The sequence below is a fragment of the Cornus florida genome, unplaced genomic scaffold (assembly GCF_030987335.1).
Source record: "Cornus florida cultivar Cherokee Brave unplaced genomic scaffold, ASM3098733v1 CherokeeBrave_3.0.0_Hap2_Chr10, whole genome shotgun sequence".
Taxonomy (NCBI): Eukaryota; Viridiplantae; Streptophyta; class Magnoliopsida; order Cornales; family Cornaceae; genus Cornus; species Cornus florida.
The window spans coordinates 113065016-113086022 of NW_026775580.1; the positions used below are offsets into that span (position 1 = coordinate 113065016).

At 34.0% G+C, this 21007-nt stretch overlaps 2 protein-coding genes across 2 annotated transcripts; both read left to right on the forward strand.

The window, feature by feature from the left end:
* Positions 1–5113, forward strand: LOC132277260 (GTP-binding nuclear protein Ran-3). Its single transcript, XM_059779071.1, has 8 exons — positions 1–164; positions 504–573; positions 818–874; positions 1101–1218; positions 1707–1796; positions 1923–2102; positions 2197–2274; positions 4763–5113. The coding sequence occupies exons 1-8, from the start codon at positions 162–164 to the stop codon at positions 4830–4832; spliced, it is 666 nt and encodes a 221-aa protein (XP_059635054.1). The 5' UTR covers positions 1–161; the 3' UTR covers positions 4833–5113.
* Positions 5114–17149: 12036 nt separating this feature from the next.
* On the forward strand, positions 17150–21007 carry LOC132277261 (cytochrome P450 734A1-like). Its single transcript, XM_059779072.1, has 5 exons — positions 17150–17686; positions 18503–18726; positions 18820–19052; positions 19253–19664; positions 20191–21007. Exons 1-5 carry the CDS (start codon positions 17404–17406, stop codon positions 20647–20649), a joined length of 1611 nt encoding a protein of 536 aa, XP_059635055.1. The 5' UTR covers positions 17150–17403; the 3' UTR covers positions 20650–21007.

A 21007-nucleotide genomic window follows, 5' to 3' on the forward strand; every position in this document is an offset into this window, starting at 1 on the left:
AACATAAAGCTACAAGCGCTCTCACTCTCTCTCTCTCTCTCTCTCTATCTCTAAAACCCTTGTATTACTACATACATCGCCCCCAGACACTCTTGTATCTCTCCCTGAGCAGGGCACACCGAAACTCTTCAGAAACTCCCAAATCGGAATAATCAGATCAAATGGTAAGTTCTCAATTTCAACATCTCTCTGAACATTCCTTTGTTTTTTTTTCTTGTTTTTTCTGGTCACCGTTCTCTTGGATTTAGACTCTAGGGTTTTGAACTCGTACCTGTTGCTATCTGTTATTTGGTTTCGATTACGATCTGTTTTCATTTATTTATTTTTATGGTAAAATTTTCCAATTTGATTTTTTATAGACAAATGCAATCGGTGACGCTTAATTAAAACATAGTCGTAGGGTTTTATTTTATTTGTTTTTTTTACCTTGTATGTATTGGAACAAATCGGAGCCACACAAACACATTTTTTTTCGCTGATTTCGTTTGTCTTTCTGTTTGCAGGCTTTGCCAAACCAGCAGACGGTTGATTACCCTAGCTTCAAGCTTGTGATTGTTGGTGATGGTGGAACTGGTAATTTGTTCACTCTGTATATTTGTCGATTAGAAATTGTAATGGATCTCTTGTGTGAAAACAAACGAAAAAATGAATATCATGTACACAAGGCAAGCAGATTGAATATCACAGTGAAATTATCATTGAAGATAATTGGAGCAACAATCTCTTAATAGGAGAATTCATAAGAATATGTATGTTTTGATATATTTGGTTTTGATAGTTGTGGTTTACTGATGCTCAATATTTTTGAATGATGCAGGGAAAACAACTTTTGTGAAGAGGCATCTCACTGGTGAATTTGAAAAAAAATATGAACGTAAGTGTTTTGATAAAGGCTGCATCTTTATTGGGGTTTTCTGTTAGTTCTTTACTATTGTATTTGTATTTGTATTTGGATAAGAAAAAATATGAAATTAGATGACCTGATAAATTTCCATCCTTTCCTTTGGTGGGAATTTTTATTTATTTAAAAAAAAATTAATTTCTGTTGGCATTCGTATGCGTTTTGATTACTGATTTGCGATATATTTCTTTACATGCAGCAACCATTGGTGTGGAAGTGCACCCATTGGACTTTTTCACAAACTGTGGGAAAATTCGATTTTACTGCTGGGATACTGCAGGGCAAGAGAAATTTGGTGGCCTTCGAGATGGTTACTAGTAAGCAATTTGATGTCTGTAATTACTACTTTTAGATTTGGGTGTATTTTGTTTGTTGCTTATATTCTGTATATTTGCATCAAAGAAGTTTATGTGGGGTATACATTTCCTTTATGAGAGGTACTCTTCTACTATGATTGTTTCCTATGGGTAGTCTGCTGAAAATAATTAAGTATTACTAGTATTGTTTTTCCATGAATTGAAATTCTATTTCTTTCCCCCTTTTTTGTTCCAAATCTAACCTAATTTTATGAAATTCTTTTTGGGACAGCAACATTATTTTTTCTTCTTAGTTCATTCTTTGTTATTGCCATAGCTATTCATTGCAATATTTTTAGTGCTGTCATCTCAGTTTTTTGCTTATCATGCTTCATTTTGATTGCATGAAACCAACCAACCTGTTGGGTATGTTGTTTCCACATGAAAATTCTTGTTTGCTCTCTTAGATTATTGCTCCTCCTTCTGAACTTTCACATTTTTATTTGCAGCATTCATGGGCAATGTGCAATCATCATGTTTGATGTTACTGCCCGATTGACTTACAAAAATGTTCCAACTTGGCACCGAGATCTCTGCCGGTTTGTTGAATAAATTTTTGAAACCTTGTATCTCTTGAATTTCTCTTTGTGGAGTTGTTCATCTGCCTTCATGATTTATTGACAGTGGTTATGATGCTCATCTTATCTTATGTTTGTGATCCATAGGGTTTGTGAAAATATACCCATTGTACTTTGCGGAAATAAGGTTGATGTGAAGAACAGGCAGGTTAAGGCAAAGCAGGTTACGTTCCACAGGAAGAAAAATCTGCAGTACTACGAGATATCTGCAAAAAGTAACTACAATTTTGAGAAACCTTTCTTGTATCTTGCCAGGAAGCTTGCTGGGTAATAAAATTGCCTTCTATTCTGTTTATTTATGTATACATTTTTAAAACTTCTGGATTATGCCAAATTTTGATGATTGCTTTTGCGATGTTAGGGATCCCAACCTCCATTTTGTGGAGTCTCCTGCTCTCGCTCCTCCAGAAGTACACATTGACATGGCTGCACAGCAACAGTAAGAACTCTGTTGCCACAACCACAAAATCTGCTATATTTGTTCTTAGATTCTTATCTAACCAGTTCTAATGTGTAGTGGGAGTTCTTAAAGTTGCATATTTCTGAGGTCCTATTCAATTGCCTACTTTTGAATGAAACAAATGGAAAGTGTATACCCTGTAAATAGGGCTGTAAATGAGCCTAGCCGAGCCGAGTAATGGTGTGCTTGAGCTTGGCTCGGTTAGGCAATAAGGCTGTTCGAGCTCGGCTTGAGATCGAATTGAGCCTATAAAATTAAGTCCGAGCTCGGCTCGGCTACGTTTGACGAGCCTTGAGCCGAGCTCAATAGTTCATTTACCTCTTTTTTGGTACTTCGCATGAATCGCGTCCAAAGATCTGGAACAAAACAAAACAAAAGTTTGAGTGAGAAATGATTTTCAGTGGAAAAAAGAGAACAGTTAGATGTACAATTATATATGATGGACTTGGTCATCTTGGGCTTTACTTAAATGAGGTTCTGTTTTTGTAATGGAAACAAAATTATTTGGGTTGGGTTGGGTTTCATAATGGGTTTTGTTTTGCAACAGTACAAATTTTTTTGGGTTGAGTTGAGTTAAGAGATTAAATTTTTTGGAGGTTTTTATAAGTGGGCTAAATATATATTTTCATAATATATATATATATATATATATATATATATATATATATGTTTTTATAATATATTTTTAGGAGCTTAAAAGGAGCCTTAATCGAGCTTTGTTCACGAACGCGTTCACGGACAAACGAGCTGAGAGGGGAGATGTTTGACCTTGGCTCGTTTATTAATTGAGCTTTAAAAATCTGTTTGAGTTTGGTTCGTTTATAAATTTTTTTGGAGGTTTTTATGAGTGGGCTAAATATATATTTTCATAATCTCTCTTTCTCTATATACATATATGTTTTTATAATATATTTTTACGAGCTTAAAACGAGCCTTAATCGAGCTTTGTTCACGGACAAATGAGCCGAGCGGGGAGATGTGTGACCTTGGCTCGTTTATTAATTGAGCTTTAAAAATCTGTTTGAGTTTGGTTCGTTTATTAAACAAACGGACATGAACTGAGCTCTTAGCGAGCTGAGCTCGAGCTATTTGTCGAGCGCTTGGTTCATTTACAGCCTTGTAAACAGCTATGTTGCTTGAAATTGATGAACATGGAACATGGTAGAGCAACAATAACAACAAACTTAATATTTCTACACTTGTGCGTTCAAAGGAGGGATGCTGTTAAGATTTTTGGGGGGTGAATACCTTTCATGTTACTAATGCTTCTGATACTAGTATTAAGATAATTCATGTCTCTTCTTATTAGAAGAGTTTCTCTCACTGTTCTTTCCCATTGAATTTTGGGCTACAACTTGCTTTATGTCACCAATGGGACATATTACGTTATTAATAGGAAATTATAAATGAAAATGTGAATACTTGCATATAAAAGAATTTAATAAAATTGTCACATGTCATGTTCTAGTTGATTAAATTGCTACCAATTAAATAAAGGACAATGCTTGCCTTAGGCCATATAAGAAGAAGGAAGTTCCTTCTTATAGTGATGTGGTCTAATAAAAGACTTACATATGTCCTAAATTAAAATGGATCGGACCCATTTCTAATGGGTTAACCTGGGTAGAATCCATCCATATGACACATGCAAAATTACCCATTCACATTACACAACATCAAAAAAATCCTAATATTCACAATTTTATTATCCGTTTGTCCTCTTTATCCTTCATCAAATCAGCCCCTCCCTATGGTTACCATATTTGGCCTGAAATAGAGGGTCGAGTAATTATTTCATACCCGTCAACCACAACCCTAAAGTTCTGGCAGTGAAGAAGATCTATAATTCTTATTCCATTTTCCATGATGTTCTAATGGGCGTAACCTAATTCAATCCAAGTAAAGTAGAAGAAGAGAGGGAGTAGTGGAGGGGGAGAGTGGCGGTGCTGCTGGCAACGGGTGGGGGGTGGGGAGTGGCCGTAATCCCTCTTTTTATGTATATATATCTTATATATTTTATGAGTTGGGTTAACCCATCGAAAATGGGATTCATTTATTTTTGTTTTTATTTATTTATAAATATTACATAATTTTTGGGGCTCTTTTATTGGGCCACATCATCCATAAGAAGGGACTTTCTTATATGGCGTTGGGCAAGTATTGTCATTGAATAAATGTGTTTTTTTTTTTTTTGTTAGCCCCAGGTGATTCAATTAAATAAATACTTTTATTTATTTGCTTTATCAGCATGTAGTTTACAAAACAAACTTAAAAATATCAGAATTGTTTTCTTATGGATCATCATTAAGATATAAATCCCCCCCCCCCCCCCCTCCCCACAAAGGCTAATAATATTCCCAGAAAAATGACACGTGTGGTATTTCAATTAATTGATTAATTATTTGCTGCAGTTTTAATTATTCAAGGGTTGAGTGTGTGTTTGTCTTGACTTGTGTAATTTTTGTAGGCATGAAGCTGAGCTTGCAGCAGCCGCTAGTCAGCCCCTCCCTGACGATGACGATGATGCATTTGAGTAGAGGGCTTGCTTAAATGGTTGGGAGAGGCTTCTTGACTGCCTGAATCATTTATGCTTCTTTTTACATTGTTATCCTATTTCAACAATATATTGAAGGGTTTTTCTTTTCAGAGTGTTAAGATTTAGGTGCATGTATTGGTGGTCATACACCCACCGTAGAATTAAAACAATTGTTGTTTGAGTTTCTGATTGTGCTTTCATGTGAGTAGAGATTTTTAGGTTTATAGAATGTTTTTATTCTAAATCATTTTGGTCGAAATGGTATTATGGCGTTTTGTGGTTTGGACGCTCTCCTAGGAACTTGGCTGTGAAGAGAAACCCTCGGTTCAGTTGTCGAAACTTTAGTAATCTTGTTATTGTGCGAAATGAGAATGACTGAAAATTAAAAATAAAAGAAGTGAAAAGGAATGTATTTGGTGTAGCCAATTTTAGCAATGATAGAGTGCCTGAGAAGAAATAAGTAAAAATAGAGAGGGAATGGTTAAAAAGAAGGCGAAGAAGAATAAGGGAGCTGTGCGTTTGATTGGAAAACCTTACGTTTCGTATTAGAAGCTGTTGATATTTTGTTAATCTGATATTGCACCTTCGCATGTTGTTGTCCCTCAAGACCTAACAAATCACGCTTAATGCCTGCGTAACAAGAAGTGGGAATAGTTGAAAGTTCCAAATAGTAGCTTTGGTACATAAAACTCCATTATGTGATACTATGATAAATTTCAAGCGTAAAACAACAATTTTCAGTTATCTAGCAAGTAAGAGTATGTAGATTATGCTGACCAATTTGTTGTTAATTTATAATTCCCTCTCTCGAGCAAAGCAGCTAAGTTTGGTTGGTGCGCTCTCAAATTCTCTCTCTAGCTCTTTGTGGAACTTTTAGAAGAAGAAGAAATAGGTATTTTTGGTATACTATATATTGGTTGTTTTGAACCCTTTTAATTTGTGTGAGAATATAGCGAGACATGCTTTTAAGTTCCCGTCCGATAGAGAGTTATAGTTATGATACATTTGGTGGAGCGAGACTTCTCCCTACGCTTTTACAGCCGTTTAAGACACAAGGCGGCAATGATGGATAACAACAATCTCATCTGCCTGCATTCTGCTTATTTTTTCTCATTCCATTGGTATGGTTTTTATGATGGCCTATCTCGTTAGCCCATTCATTTCTGGGCCATGTCCAACTAATTAGTAAATTACTAAATTGTGCTGATTCTTGTGGTTTGTATTAAGCACTCACTCACTATTCACTTCTCTCACATACCAACTCACTCTCCGAGGGTGCAAAACAGAAGGCTAATGTCCATCTACATGATAAAATTATGTGATGATGCCACATGGATATATATATATATATGTGTGTGTGTGTGTGATAATTGTACATAAGTAAATATGAACCGGAAAATTGGATGGGCAGGCCTGGGGTGTGTGTTTATGAAACCATAACATAACTACCCCATTCATATATTAAAATTAAATGGATCTACATGGTTAATAACATGCACTTTTAATTGTTTATCCCTCGATCACTAGTAGTTTTTCGTTTTTGGTGATTGATAAATTTGGCTGCCTTTTGTAATGGAGACGACTAGTTTAATTTGTAAACAGCAACATCAACAGCAACACCAACACCATTTTGTTGGTGTGACAAAATGATGGTCACAGTTGGGAACATGTTATGAGCACATGGTGTAACGAACCCACCTGTCTGACTCTCCGGCATGATTTGGTGACCATATCTGCAAAAACCCATCCGACTACCAACTGGTAACTTGGTTACCATAGTTGGCCAAAGTTGGGAATTGAACAGTCCCTATCGGTGTCGGTTTAAACCACACTTAAGTGACACACACACACACATATACGTGTTGGTGTGTGCTCTATGACCACTAGGGAGGGAGGGCATCTACATCATTCCAACCAAAGAGTGGGGTATGAAATGTGTTGTAAGCTGAACAAGTTTGGCTACGGTGGAGGTGGGGTGGTCTCAAAAGGACACTACTACTAAAGTTTTCAAGGGTCATTACCCCAACAAGGTTACAACAACATTAAGGTAGCTATGGCATTGGCATGCATGGGGTATATACTTGAGTTAAAGGGCATCCTATCCTATCCGACTTCACTGTCGGTGGGGGTTCAGTGTTTAACTTTGTCACCCTCAGGCGACTGGCTTACCTATATCCATTCATCCATCCATCAAAACCTGCCCTCTTCTCAATTCCATCTTTTCAAAAGTCACACCTTCTATTACTATTAATTGTCTTCAATGGGACTTTCTTTGTTAGGACCCTACTGTGTTTAATTGTTTCTTTTCTATGAATTGCCGGCCCACTCCATCGTTCCTTTCCTCTTACTCATACTATTTATGTTTTTTAATTATGTCATATATATATATATATATATATATTCACATGTGTGCATGTATTCTTATATATATATATGATCAAATGTATAATTAAGGTAACAGTAGTTACCGAATCACAATTAAGATTCAGAAAATCATATACTATATGGTTAATTTAGTACTACGTAATAATTAACCAAGAGATGATGCAGATGATGAGTGATTATATATATATATGTATGCATTAGATATAATATATGTATATGAAATTTATATAGGATGATGGAACATCTGAGTCCTCATGGTAGGGTAGATATATATAGGATGATGGAACATCTGAGTCCTCATGGTAGGGTAGGGTGCATCACGCATGATGATGAGAGAAAAAAACATATAGGAGGAGGTTTAAGTAAAAAAGTAGTAATAGGACATTTGTTGTGGAATAGTGGCATGTGCTTTCACGTAAACAGGAGGAACATCAACTGGAGGATAGGAAACAACTGTCTTTGTCCATGCCATAGATGCATTTATGATGATATAGACCTATTTCCAAATTTCACAACACTGTAGGGAAACCTGAATTCATTGTTACCACTACTACACTTCTCTCTCTCTCTCTCTCCCCACCTAATTTCAACACTGCTGACCTCAATATGTTGTGTCAAAATAAGACCATTAAGTTAATTCTACACTTTGATGCTACAAAAAAAAAAAAAAAAAAAAAAAAAAAAAAAAAAAAAAACTGATTAGGAAACAATTCAATCACTGGAACAACACGAACACCTGTCATATAATCAAATTTATTAATATATAACCATTTGGGTTGTGATATATATACATAAACTCATGCATATATGCTAAACATGTTTGTGTGTGTTTTTTCTTAAAGTGAGCACATTTTTATTATGTTCATGAATTTGCTTTCATCTTTTACTTTTGTACATAATGCATGAACATATATAATTTAGCTTGTGGCATTCCTTGAATCATACATAGTTTATCGTATGATACAATTAAACTCTTAATACAAATAAAATTAGGATAATGCTTAACTACTTACTGGTGAGTAGGGTGAAGCTACTCACCCCTATATGGTCCAATAATAAAATAACACATCACATTTAAAAATAAAATAATCTATACCCAAAAATATTATATATAATTTATTCAATGATTAATTCAAGAAAGTAGAAAAGGTGTAAATTATTTTATTATTAAAGGTGATGGGTTAGTTTGTTATTGGATCAAATGGGGGTGAATAGCTTCACCCTACTCATTGGTGAGTAATTAAGCATTGTACATAAAATTATATGCAAAGTAGAAAGTAGTAGTGAAATCACAAGAAAAATAACGTACAAGAGTTCGTTATTGAGTCGAATCTAAACTACCAGAGCTTGGATCTGTTGTGGAGCGAGATAGTGCAGTCTTTCACCATGCCTTCTTCTCCATTTACTACTTCTCTTTTAAACTTAAACCAAAGAATGAAAGAAAGAAAGAAAGAAAGAAAGAAAGTGATTTCTAGTCTTTTTGATGTGTCCACTCACTTCTTTTCAATAATACCACAGTTTTCAACATGGATATAGTCTTTTTAGAGATTTAAATTCATCATTGCTTCTTTTAAAAGGATAATGCTACACTAAAAATCCACCTTATTTTATTTCACCTTTTCAACATGGATATAATCTTTTTAGATTCTCTAAAATCATCATTGGTTCTTTTAATACTTGAAGAATGTTTTTACATGGAATGGTATCCCAAATGCTTCACAATTTAGTTAGATAAGAGTCCCTCGTAGAATTTGGAGTGTTCAGATCCGAGTCTCTACACTTATTAACATAATCTAATATCTCATATTTCTTGTTTTTTCAAAAAAAACATAAAAAAATAAATTATGGAACACTTTCTACACTCATATATATATAAACACATTGCGTGTTTTAATCACACCTATCCATTATTATACAATACAACAGATAACACTAGAAAAATATTGTTAAATAAGAAAAAAGCATAAGAAAGGTGAGATGAAAAATTAAAGGGAGAAAAAAAAAACATAAAATGGAGTGATTGTTAAATTTATTAGAAGTTGGAGATTGGCATTGGAAAGGGATACAAGCGAACAAGATGGTTTTAAAGGGACAAAACATTTGACATGAAATGGTGGACTTAGTGGGTTTTAGTTTCTAGAATATTGTATTTTGGGGAGATATGATATAGATATATAAAATCATAGAAAGGGTTGAAATAAGGTAAAAAGTGATGATAGATGGCAGTGAAGTGTAAATAGAAAAATACCAAGTCTTAACTGAAAAAGTTATAACACTCCCCCCGATTCACGAGGGCCAAGGAAAAAGTACGGAGTGGCCTGTCATTCTTTTACTGCCACAGGTTGTTATCTTTGTACTTGAAAAATAGAAATAAATAAACATTTGATTTTTTTGTTTGATTTGATTTTTTTTTTTTTTTTGCCCCTTTTTAGGATTATGTGATTGTGATTCTCTTTTTTTCATTCCCCAACATTGCCCTTGGGATTTTTGTTTTTTACAAGCAAGTGCCTCCCAATAATGCTCCCCTATTTTGTTATATCTATAACCTACATTGTATAGATATTGTGCATGGCATGTCACAATATTAGTCAAGACCTTAAGATTAGTTCACACTGTATAGATATGGTTATTTTTTAAAAATTATTTTACATAAATAGAAGACATTCCTTATAAATTTCTAACTCTTAGGTGACTTTAGAAATCAAGTCAAAATAATTATAATATAATAACGAATTGATCCAAAGCACCTAGTGACTTTATATGCGAGTTCACATAATTTGTAAGTCTTCACGCAAGGACTTACATGTATATAATTGCCCGGGAGATTTTAATAATATACCTTAGTTAATTTATATAATTGCCCCCCACAGTCTGTACTTGCTTATAATTCAATTTATATTGTAAGAAAAAAAAAAAAAAAAAAAAAAAAATTCCTACATCATATGGCTTGAACCCTGCGATGTCACAATGTCCATCAAGACCCTAACACTCGTTTACATTGTTGTTTTATCGTTTTCAAAACGATACTACATAAATAGAAGACATCTATAAAATATTACTATTACTCTCTTTCAAATTATTAAAATTTCATTATCACCACTTTATATGATTTTCTGGACCTGTCCTTGAGTCCATTGGTTTGTATCGACTCATAAAGAATAGTAGTAAATCCCACAAGTGGTGGGTCTCTCCTTGTTCAGAGTAAAATGCATTGCTCTCTCACACAAAGAGTAGTAAATCTCACGGGTCTCTTGTATGAGAGAAAAGTTGTGTAGCATTGTTCAAAGTAAAAATGCATTGTGCCTTCAAACCAATAGAGAAAGAGGAAAATGGGTCCGCGTCGGGGTCGGGGTCGGCCCAAGCAATTGCCTGTGGCCTTCAATTTAGAAGGAACTCAAATTTAGAGCATGGGCTAAAATAAAAAATAAAAAAACTTGTAAACCTTATGCATAAATAGTCTCGCATTAAAAAAATCGCCTAAATGTCACAAAATTTTGGAAATCTTTGGACGGCCAAGAAAGGGGTAATTTGGTAATTGGGAGAAGAAAACAAAGAAAGCTGAAACTGGCTTGCCATTGAATTGATGGAACAAAGGGCTTATAGCTGGACAAGATGTAAGCTGGGAAACGTAACCTACCAGAAAAGTGTTTTTCTTTTTCTTTTAAGAAAAAAGTAACCAGAGTAAAATGATTGGAAGACACGTGGCAAACCTTGATTTGACACCACTATGGATATGGTAAAACGACAAAGCAAGACCCGTCACACCGTTGATTGCTTGGACGAAACTCGTTAAATGTTATTCTCTGTCAAACCATAGACTACTAATCTTTTATCAAAGATATGGTGAAGTAAATGCTATATATATATATATCTATAAGTATACATTTATATTTATATCTGTCTTGTTGGGTCATGAAATCACCATTCGCAATGCAAATTGACACATCAATGAAAAAGAATTTCTGTATATTTTCACAATACTTATTCAGGGTTGATGTAACTACACAAACAAATGGTACCTTATAAAACTTCCCCAAATATTTTTTCAAAATATATATATATATATATATATATTGATAAATACTGTACTTACAATTTTATTTCTATTGATATAGCATGGTGAATTATCTGTTTGGTAAGTAAAAAAATAGTGAAGTACGTATAATATATTAATTAATATGTATACACGGTCATTTCAATCATAATCTATAAACTCACACTTAAAAGTAGATATGAGATATCTTCCATTAGAAGAAAATATTGTGCTTTTCTTTGCAATGATTGTTTTGATTTGCATATCAACCTTTTGTTTGATATTAAAGTCACTTCTTAATTGGATATGTTGACCACTAATCCCATCATTATAACTAAATGACCCTCCAGAATAATTTGACTGTTGTATTTGTCATCAAAATCATTTTGATTGATGATGATATTTGAAGATCGATTACTGTACAATTTGGTAGCATTGAGAAGTCGTTGATAAAGACCACTAGTGATTAGTTACAACTTACAAGGTTTTGAATTAATATTTTTCTAAAGAGAGAGTGATTTGGTGGGACAGATGGATTAAAATGAAGGGTTGGTACAATACATTATATATATATACACACACACATAATACATTCCGTGTTTGAAGGATGGATTTGAGAAAAAGGAAGTGGTGGGATCTGCTAGGTGAGATCATATGTGTGTGCATATCCCTTACTTTGCTCATTGTTTGTCTTTACTAACTAACTATTATTACTTTAGTTTATCACTTTAATTGAAGGTCCTAATAATTAATTTGTGTAGGTTCACTTTCTAGGTTTATAAATTAATCCTATCACACCACATTCTTTTTAGCAAATGATTGTATGTTTTCTTAATTATTGTTATCATGAAACTTTAAAGGGTAAATTTATCATCAAATTGGATTTGAAAAAATCATTTGATACATTCTCTGAATTTGGAGGACGAGAACCTCACCGCATCACTTATTTTATTCTTTAACTATATATACTCCTTCAAGTTTCAAATTAATTTGTAAAAAATTAAGAGATGACAATGGGGAGAGAGAGATGAATAATTTTTTTTTTATTTTTTATTTTATTTTATTGAAATAAGAAACCACTAACAAATTGGTATAAATACAGTAGCTACTCCATTTTTCATAAACTGACAAATCATATGCCCTTACTCCTTCAAAAGTGTAACTAGTTGAAAGCTTTTCTGTTAAATACTTCGTCATGAGCAGGCTTTTCTTGGTTGGATGATTTTGGTCATTTTCGAAAACTCCACAGCTTCATTGAGTGGGATTTGCATATCCAACTTTGTCCTTTTGATATGGCGCACAGAGAAAATTATATGTTTGATTGTTGAGAGCCCAAAACTTTTGATTCTTTTAATTTACACTTTGATTCTTTTTTACGAATTTTTTTGATTTCTGTCAGCCCTATCTAACTAAAGTTAGACAAGTAACAGGCTTTCAAGGACAGTTCAGATCCTCCTTGAAGTGTTCAATCAGAGGCTAACTTGAAGTGATGATAATGATGATGATATCTCCCAACTCCCCAACAAAAAACACTATCAACACACACACACACACACACACACTTTCATATCGTATGCATGAACTGTCATACAAACAATCGAATTAAGTTGTCAAAATAACAGCACAAACATGCGTGATATTTATTGTTGTTGCTTTCGTTAATGCAATAATTTAGAAAGATACACTTATTTTTTTTTAGGGCAACGTACAAAAAAAACCCCCTCGATTTATAACTTTTTTTTTAGTAAATTCTTCTTGTTTATTTTTTTATCAAATAACCCCTTCAACTTGTAACATTTTTTTTAATAAATTCTCTTGTCTAATTTTTTAAAACAGAACCCCTCTTAATTATTTGAAGGGGTAAGAGAATTGATATTTGAACCAAAATGCCTTTTTATTAAATCTTAATTTTTTCAAATTTCAAAAATTCATATCTCACAAATCGTACATTTAAAAATTGTAAATAATAGATGCACGGAAAGCTTATAAAATAAGAATCCCAAAAATATAAGATTTGTACAACAAACCTTCATAAACAGAGATAAATAGGTAATCTAAAAATTTATTCCAACAATAAATACTCTAGATATTTGCAAGAAAATTTTCAAAATTATTCATTTACATGTGCAGTCAAATATATAAAAAATTTAGCCCCAACAATGATCGATTTCATGATATATTATATTTTATGTTAAAGTATTTTAATTCTTTTATAAAATTACTATTTAAAAAAAATGAATATTCGGTCTCTATCGGGGCTAATTTTTTTTATATGTTATACTCCATATGAAAATGAATAATTCTGAAAATTTTCTTGCAAATAGTCCGAGTATTTTATAAAAAATAAAATAAAATAAGATTATTACAGTAAATTTTTAGATTGTCTATTTATCTCTGGTTATAAAGTTTTGTCAAACAAATTTTATATTTATGGAATCCTTATTTTATAAACTTTTCATGCATATATTATTTGTAATATTTGGATGTACTATTTGTGAGATATAAATTTTGAGAAAATCAAGATTTAAATAAAAAGGCATTTTGATCGCAATATCAACTCTTTTGCTCTCTTAGTTGTTTTTTTTTTTTGTTTTTTTTTTTTTTCACAGAACAATGACTGCTACTTTATTCTATTGACGTTGGAGTTTGAGCCACACCAAGCAACCTAAGAAAAGTCAGTAGAAAATCAACTACTAAGCTCATTGATAATACAGTATTATTGTTTAGCATTGGGTTCTAATCGGGTAGGATGATTTGGGATTCATGGGTGTTTGTCAAGAACCCTAAATCAAGGGCCTCAGACCCTACTCAGTAAGGCACCCGACTCCACCCTAATGTATATGTTTACGGTATTAATTTTTAGCAAAATAAAATATTTGTCGATACTTAACTAGTCCGGTATCTCACATAAATAGTAGAGTCCTATTATGTGTGACACCAACTAACCTATGGTGATTAGAAGTCCAGGTACTAACTAGTCATAAGTCTATCATTACTCTAATTAATCTTTATACCATTAGTAAAAAATATCTTTCTTTTTTTCCTAAAAAAATTATAAGAATTTGTTTGGTAATAATTTGTATTAGTCTAACAACAACCAAAAAAAGAAAAAAGAAAAAAAAGAAAAGAAAGACAAAAGAGAAGAAGCTAATATGAAATTGGAAGAAAAGTAAAGCTGCTTTTTCCATAATCTAAGAAAGTGGTGGAGTGGTCTAACCAAATAAGTTGAAGGGAGACAGGGGAAGCTAGCGTTCCCCTTAAACACATGAAATGTAATTGTCGAGCTTGATTATGAAAAAAAAGAGTAGGACCCAAGAAGGGCACATGCGCCCAAACATGTCTTGGGAGTATTAAGACAAGATTAGGGAAGTTGGGGTAGTGATTGTTGGGTGAAGCAAAGCATATTTCCCTACCAAAAAGCACAGAAAAGAAGCCTTAAATAGACAGCATTGTGTCCCCATGTGCACTAAATTTAAGAGCAACATTCCAATTTTACAACCCCCTTTGTGCTCCCTTCCATCTTTCTCTTTCCTTTCAAACCCTTCTTTTTGGGAACAAGCAAGACGGATTAAACCCCATAACCTCTCTCTCTCTCTCTTCCATCTTCTACTGTGTTTGGGCTGATGGAATTACAAGGAAAATGATAGCATCAACAGAATGAATGAGAGGTTGATTTTATCATTCTTCTGTTTATATATAGCAACAATACATAAGATATATCACCATCTTTTTATTTTTTATTTCTTTAAGAAAAATTGAATTTCACCTAATCTTAACATTGTCACTACTCACCGTTTTCTGGGGTTCACTAATGATGTGCCCCATTAAAGGACTTTGAATAGTCACAAGATCGCAATGTCGGTTGATGTATAAGTTCTATTTATCCAATTGCTAAAATCTCCTTTCGTTTGGATCCTAATTATCAAAATGCACTATTAGCTGTATATATATATGTTGACTCATTAATGACACCTAATTCTTATCTACATACTATACTAGCATATAACAGTAACTAAATAGAAAATATGTAGCCCCGGAAAAATATATGTTCATAGTAGTATGCTTATCTTCGCGGGGAACATGTTTGGTGGATACATTGTACATTCACCTAATAATAATAGGCCAATATTGATATTGAGCGCGCTAACTATCACTCTTGAAAAGATCATTGTCAGTGACATTTGTAAGCTAGGGATATATGATAGTTTATTAGAAGTGAAACTTTGAATGATAAAAAATTAGGACGAGTCAATGCGTTTAATTTGTTTTGTGTTCATCTGTAATGAATATTTTGTTATGATGAAACGATTTATTGACTTTGCTATGGATTAAATTATTAAGGTGGTTCAACAAATTATCTCACTTTTGCGTCTTAATACGTTATATTCTATTAGAGGCAATTCACGCGTGATGCAAATTATATTTTATATTTTGAATAATATCCAACAATAACACGCCCCCACTGAGAGAGTTGGGTGGGGGAGGGGGGTTCACTTTTTTCTTTTTCTTTTTTCTTTTTAAGATCAATATGTCACTACCATCAAATATATAAAGTTAAGAGGCATTAACTGAAAAAAAAAAAAAAAAAAAAAACTTTCTTTAGTTTTTTAGTTTTTTTTTTTTTTTAAAGAAAAAATGATGATGATATAATAATTATATATATATTTTCATTTCATAGTGAAAGGTGTAGATTTAAGTCTCATGAAAGAGTATTATGAGAGTTATTTGTCACAGGAAAAAAAAATCTCAATACATAAAAAGACAAAAAGAAAAAAAAGAGTTACTTCACAATGCAACAAAGAAATTTGTGGTCGGCTCTGCATGTTGACAAACCTCTTCTAGTTACCATTCAAAAGGGAATATAGAGTAAATATAGTATAGTACATGTAAGTGTGTGAGAGAGAAGGGCATTTGAAGTATTCCATTGGTGGTTCTTATGTGAAACAAAATTGGATGGAGATTGAAAAAGTTTACAATCAATCGATTGTTTTTGTTTTGATGCAAAGATAACAAAGATTTCGTGAGAGGTGAAAGATTACTATACACTAATAGGTCTATATCTTCCAACATTCACTTAAGTATCCCATCAATAATACATCTTTGGTAAAAGTGGTGGCTATATATATATATCTTGTAACATTCACCTATCCTGTTTTGTCAATTACTTGGAGTGTCACCACGACTTCTCACGGAGGTATGGTCACCCAAATGGTTTTTGATTCAATGACATATGGATGACTATTGACCATATATAATATGTACAACTGCACACCTCATGCTCCTCTGTTATCCTCCAATCCCGCCCTTAAATTTTTAATTGCTCTAGAGACAAATATATCCCCAAATCTAAAATATGAGGTATTCTCATGAAAATTTCCCATCATAATTCTTTTCATTTCAAGTAAGGGCACAATTCATTATTAAAATTTGTAAATAAATAACTTATTTTGGCTATAGCCTATACATAAAGAATTTAGAATTTGGACCTAATTTTGCTAACAATACAGTGAGTGTGAATTTCAGTAGGTATGATTATTGACTGGATTAAATTTGATGACGTTAGAAGAGTTTTTCACATAGTTAAATACTAAAAAAAGTGAAAAATAAAAATGATATTCTATGATGGGGGATTATGTGTGTATATTCATTATTCATATAGAGGGATTCTCTTTAATAATAATTATAATTATTATTATTATATATTTAAAATCAAGAGACAAAAGCGAGAATAGATTCAAGGGATACAATGACACTACTTAGAAAAGACAAGGGTAACATTGTCTTCATTGGATTAAAAATTAAAAAGTACATTCACTCGTTGACCCTTATAAGTAGAATGGCCGCACCTACGCCGTTGGCCATGCCAAGCCTCTTCCCCCCTCTTACCTCATCCTCCCCCCTCTCTCTCTCTCTCTCTCACACACACACACACACACACACACACACACACACACACACTCACACACACACACAAGTAGCTAGCTGCTTGTTGGTATTAAAAAGAGAGGACACTAGCAAGTAGTAGTAACAAACATAACAAAATTAGAAGATAAGAAGCATAACAAAGGCAGCTAGCCAGCTTATTCACACACACTATAGCAAAAGGAGAGACAAAAAGCTGGTGGTGTTAGTTAGGTAGCTGAGCTGAACAAAGATGGAAGAGGTGTTGTATGGGTTTAAGTTAGTAGTGATGTTTTTCATGGTGTTGGTTTTATTGCTGAAGGTTGGGGTGTTGCTTTGGTGGAGGCCCAGAAAGATTGAAGACCATTTCTCAAGACAAGGAATCAGAGGACCTCCTTATCGCTTCTTCATAGGCAATGCTAAGGAACTTGTCACTTTAATGCTCAAGGCTTCTTCTCAACCCATGCCTTTCCCTTTCTCTCACAATATTCTCTCTAGAGTCCTCCCCTTCTACCATCACTGGAAGAAAATCTATGGTATATTTCTTCTTCTTCTTCTTCTTTCTCAATTTTTATTTCTTTTTCAATCTTCTAATATATTAGTTTTGATATGGGTAGTTGAAATTTTGTATTCTGAAACCTTTTTTTTTGTTGAGTCTACTTTTATTTGGGTTTGGTGGCTTTATGATGAGAGGTACGTAGTTTTGATGATTGAAGGTATGGTTTATTTCTTTTAACATTGGTGACTTTTGATGAAAGTCTGGCTTATGTTTGAGTTTTGGTACTTCTTTTAAAGCTATCAAAAGGCCTTTTTCTCAGTTTGGGTGCTTGATGTTGAACTTCCAGACTTCAGACTGCTCCACTCTTCTTCTTTTTCTCCTTTAATCCCCATACTCTCATACCAATTCTACCCTTAATTTCTCCTTGTCCAATTCACACACAACACACACACACACAGACACACAAGAAATTGAATTTGTGAATTTTGAACATGATGATGATGATGGAGTTTTCATGACCTTTTCCTAATTTCTTGCCTTGTGCTCCTTTTTTGGATTTTGTGGGAACTTAATTTATTGATAATGAAGTTTTGAGATGGTGTTTGGTAGTGGCATAGTTTTGAGTTGTCTTCTTCCTATTCTCTCTCTTTCTCATCATGTAGGCCCTTCTCAATTAGTGCACAAAACCTCTCCTACCACTTTTTGCTAACTTCATTCTACTTGTTATGCTTTTAATTTTCTCCTTCCTACCTGCAAAACTTCTCATCTCTTGCTTAATCACTCTTCTCACCATTTTATTTTACCTACATTAGTTTTAATGAAGTAATTAACATTATGATTTTATTAATTTCAGGTGCAACATTTCTTGTGTGGTTCGGACCCACGGTCCGTCTGACAGTCTCCGATCCAGACCTAATCCGAGAAATCTTCACTTCCAAGTCTGAATATTATGAAAAGAATGAGGCTCACCCATTAATCAAACAGCTTGAAGGTGATGGACTTCTGAGTCTCAAAGGCGAAAAATGGGCCCACCATAGGAAAATCATCTCTCCTACCTTCCATATGGAAAATCTCAAAGTAAGTCATCATCCACCAAGCACAAATTTTTTTTTTTTTTAGCACATTGGAAAAATCGACAAAGTATAAATAATTTTGACTCTGATTTTCTAGTTGTTGATACCGGTGGCGGCGAGTAACTTGATCAATATGCTGGACAAAATGTCAGATTCCGACGAAGTCGAAATTGAAGTCTCGGAATGGTTCCAAACATTGACGGAAGATGTTATCACCAGAACCGCCTTTGGTAGCAGCTACGAAGATGGAAAAGCCATTTTCCGATTACAAGCAAAGCAAATGCTCCTAGCATCCGAGGCTTTCCAAAAAGTTTTCATCCCTGGCTTTAGGTAATTAATATATATATATATTTGGAATTATTTATTGTTTTTTCAAATTTTTAAGCACAGAATATTGTTATCCAAGGAACCAAATTGACCCGAGCTTCAATTTTTGATATATATATTTTTATTCTCAACAAAATGGAACCAATTAATATTTTCTTTTCCCCTCAATTTCATATATATATATATATATATATATATTTCAGATTCCTACCTACGAAAAGGAACATTGAGTCTTGGAAATTGGACAAAGAGATTAAGAAATCTCTAGTGGAGCTTATCGATCGGAGGAAAGAAAATTGGGGGAAGGAAATGCTGGAAAATGGTCCCAAGGACTTGCTGGGACTTATGATACAAGCTAGCATGAAGGAATCGGTGAAAAGGAAGGAATTGAATTCCTTTCCCTCGTCGTCGTCGAAGATCACAGTCAACGACATTGCGGAAGAGTGCAAGACCTTCTTCTTCGCCGGCGAACAGACGACGTCGAACTTGTTGACGTGGACGACAGTTTTGCTAGCTATGCACCCACAGTGGCAGGTGCAGGCACGTGACGAGGTGCTCAAGGTGTGCGGACCACGTGACGTACCTACAAAAGATGATGTTGTCAAGCTTAAGACGGTAAAGCTCGTCTTACATTGTCTAATCCTGTTTTCTTTTGTCCTTTTTTTTACCTAAACACCCCCTATCTTCATCTAAAGTACTACTACTTTTTGTGATTCCCCCCTGCACAAAATTGGTCTTTTTCTGTCATACCACTTTGTAAAAGTTAAGGGTCTCTTCGGGTTCAAATTGTTTTAAAATATAAGCTCAAGATAATTGAAGTATAGAACTAAAAGGACAAACATGTAAAACTTCATGTCTTTGGTTGACTCTCCGTTTCACATAGTTATCTTGTTGGGAAAAAACAGAATAAAGGAATTAAGTTAAATATAATATAGAAATCTGAATTAAAAATTAATACCTTTTTGAGGGGTATATTTGTCATTTTATAAAATTAAAAAACGAGTATAAAAAATAAATAACTAGTACTGGAGTACTTCTTTTCTAAGGGGGCAGATTTGTCATTTCATAAAATAAAATAAAGGAGTAATAAATTTTTTTTTAAAAAAAACACTAATTTTGGAGGATGTGTTTTGGCGTGCAGCTTAGCATGATCCTGAATGAGTCCCTGAGACTTTATCCACCAATAGTTGCAACGATCAGACGGGCAAAAGCAGATGTAGAGCTGGGAGGATGTAAGATTCCGTGTGGGACCGAGCTTTTAATCCCAATCGTAGCCGTTCATCACGATCAGACGATATGGGGCAAGGATGCCAATGAATTCAACCCCGCTCGATTCTCGGAAGGGGTGGCCCGCGCAGCCAAGCATCCAGTGGCGTTCGTTCCTTTTGGGCTTGGGGTCCGCACCTGCATTGGCCAGAATCTCGCCATATTGCAGGCTAAACTAACTCTTGCGATCATACTCCAACGGTTCACTTTCCGACTGGCCCCCACTTATCAACATGCACCAACGGTGCTGATCCTCCTCTACCCACAATATGGTGCACCCATCATTTTTCGACGCTTGTCTGACCCAACAAGTAATAAAGATCAAGGGTCCTAAATTAGCATCAGCGTTAGGCGTTACGTATGGGTTTTGTGTGTGAGCGCACATATGGTTGCATTCTTGAATTGCTTGCTATATAGGAGAATTAAGTAGGAGAATTAATTTCCTTCCTATTTGGGTCTCTTCTTCATCATTTAGCTAATTACTATACTAACCCCAAGGCCAAGGTGGGCCAACTCAATGTTGTAGTCTAGCTTACTGGCATGTAAGCTTGGTGCTAGTTTTTTGCATTGGTAATAGTAGTGTTGATGGCGGCTAATTGTTCTCTCATTTTGTATATATGTGCTAAATTTCTAGTACAGTTTTGTAGAAGTCAAAATTTAAATTAAGGATGTGACATAGTTGCTTGTGATTA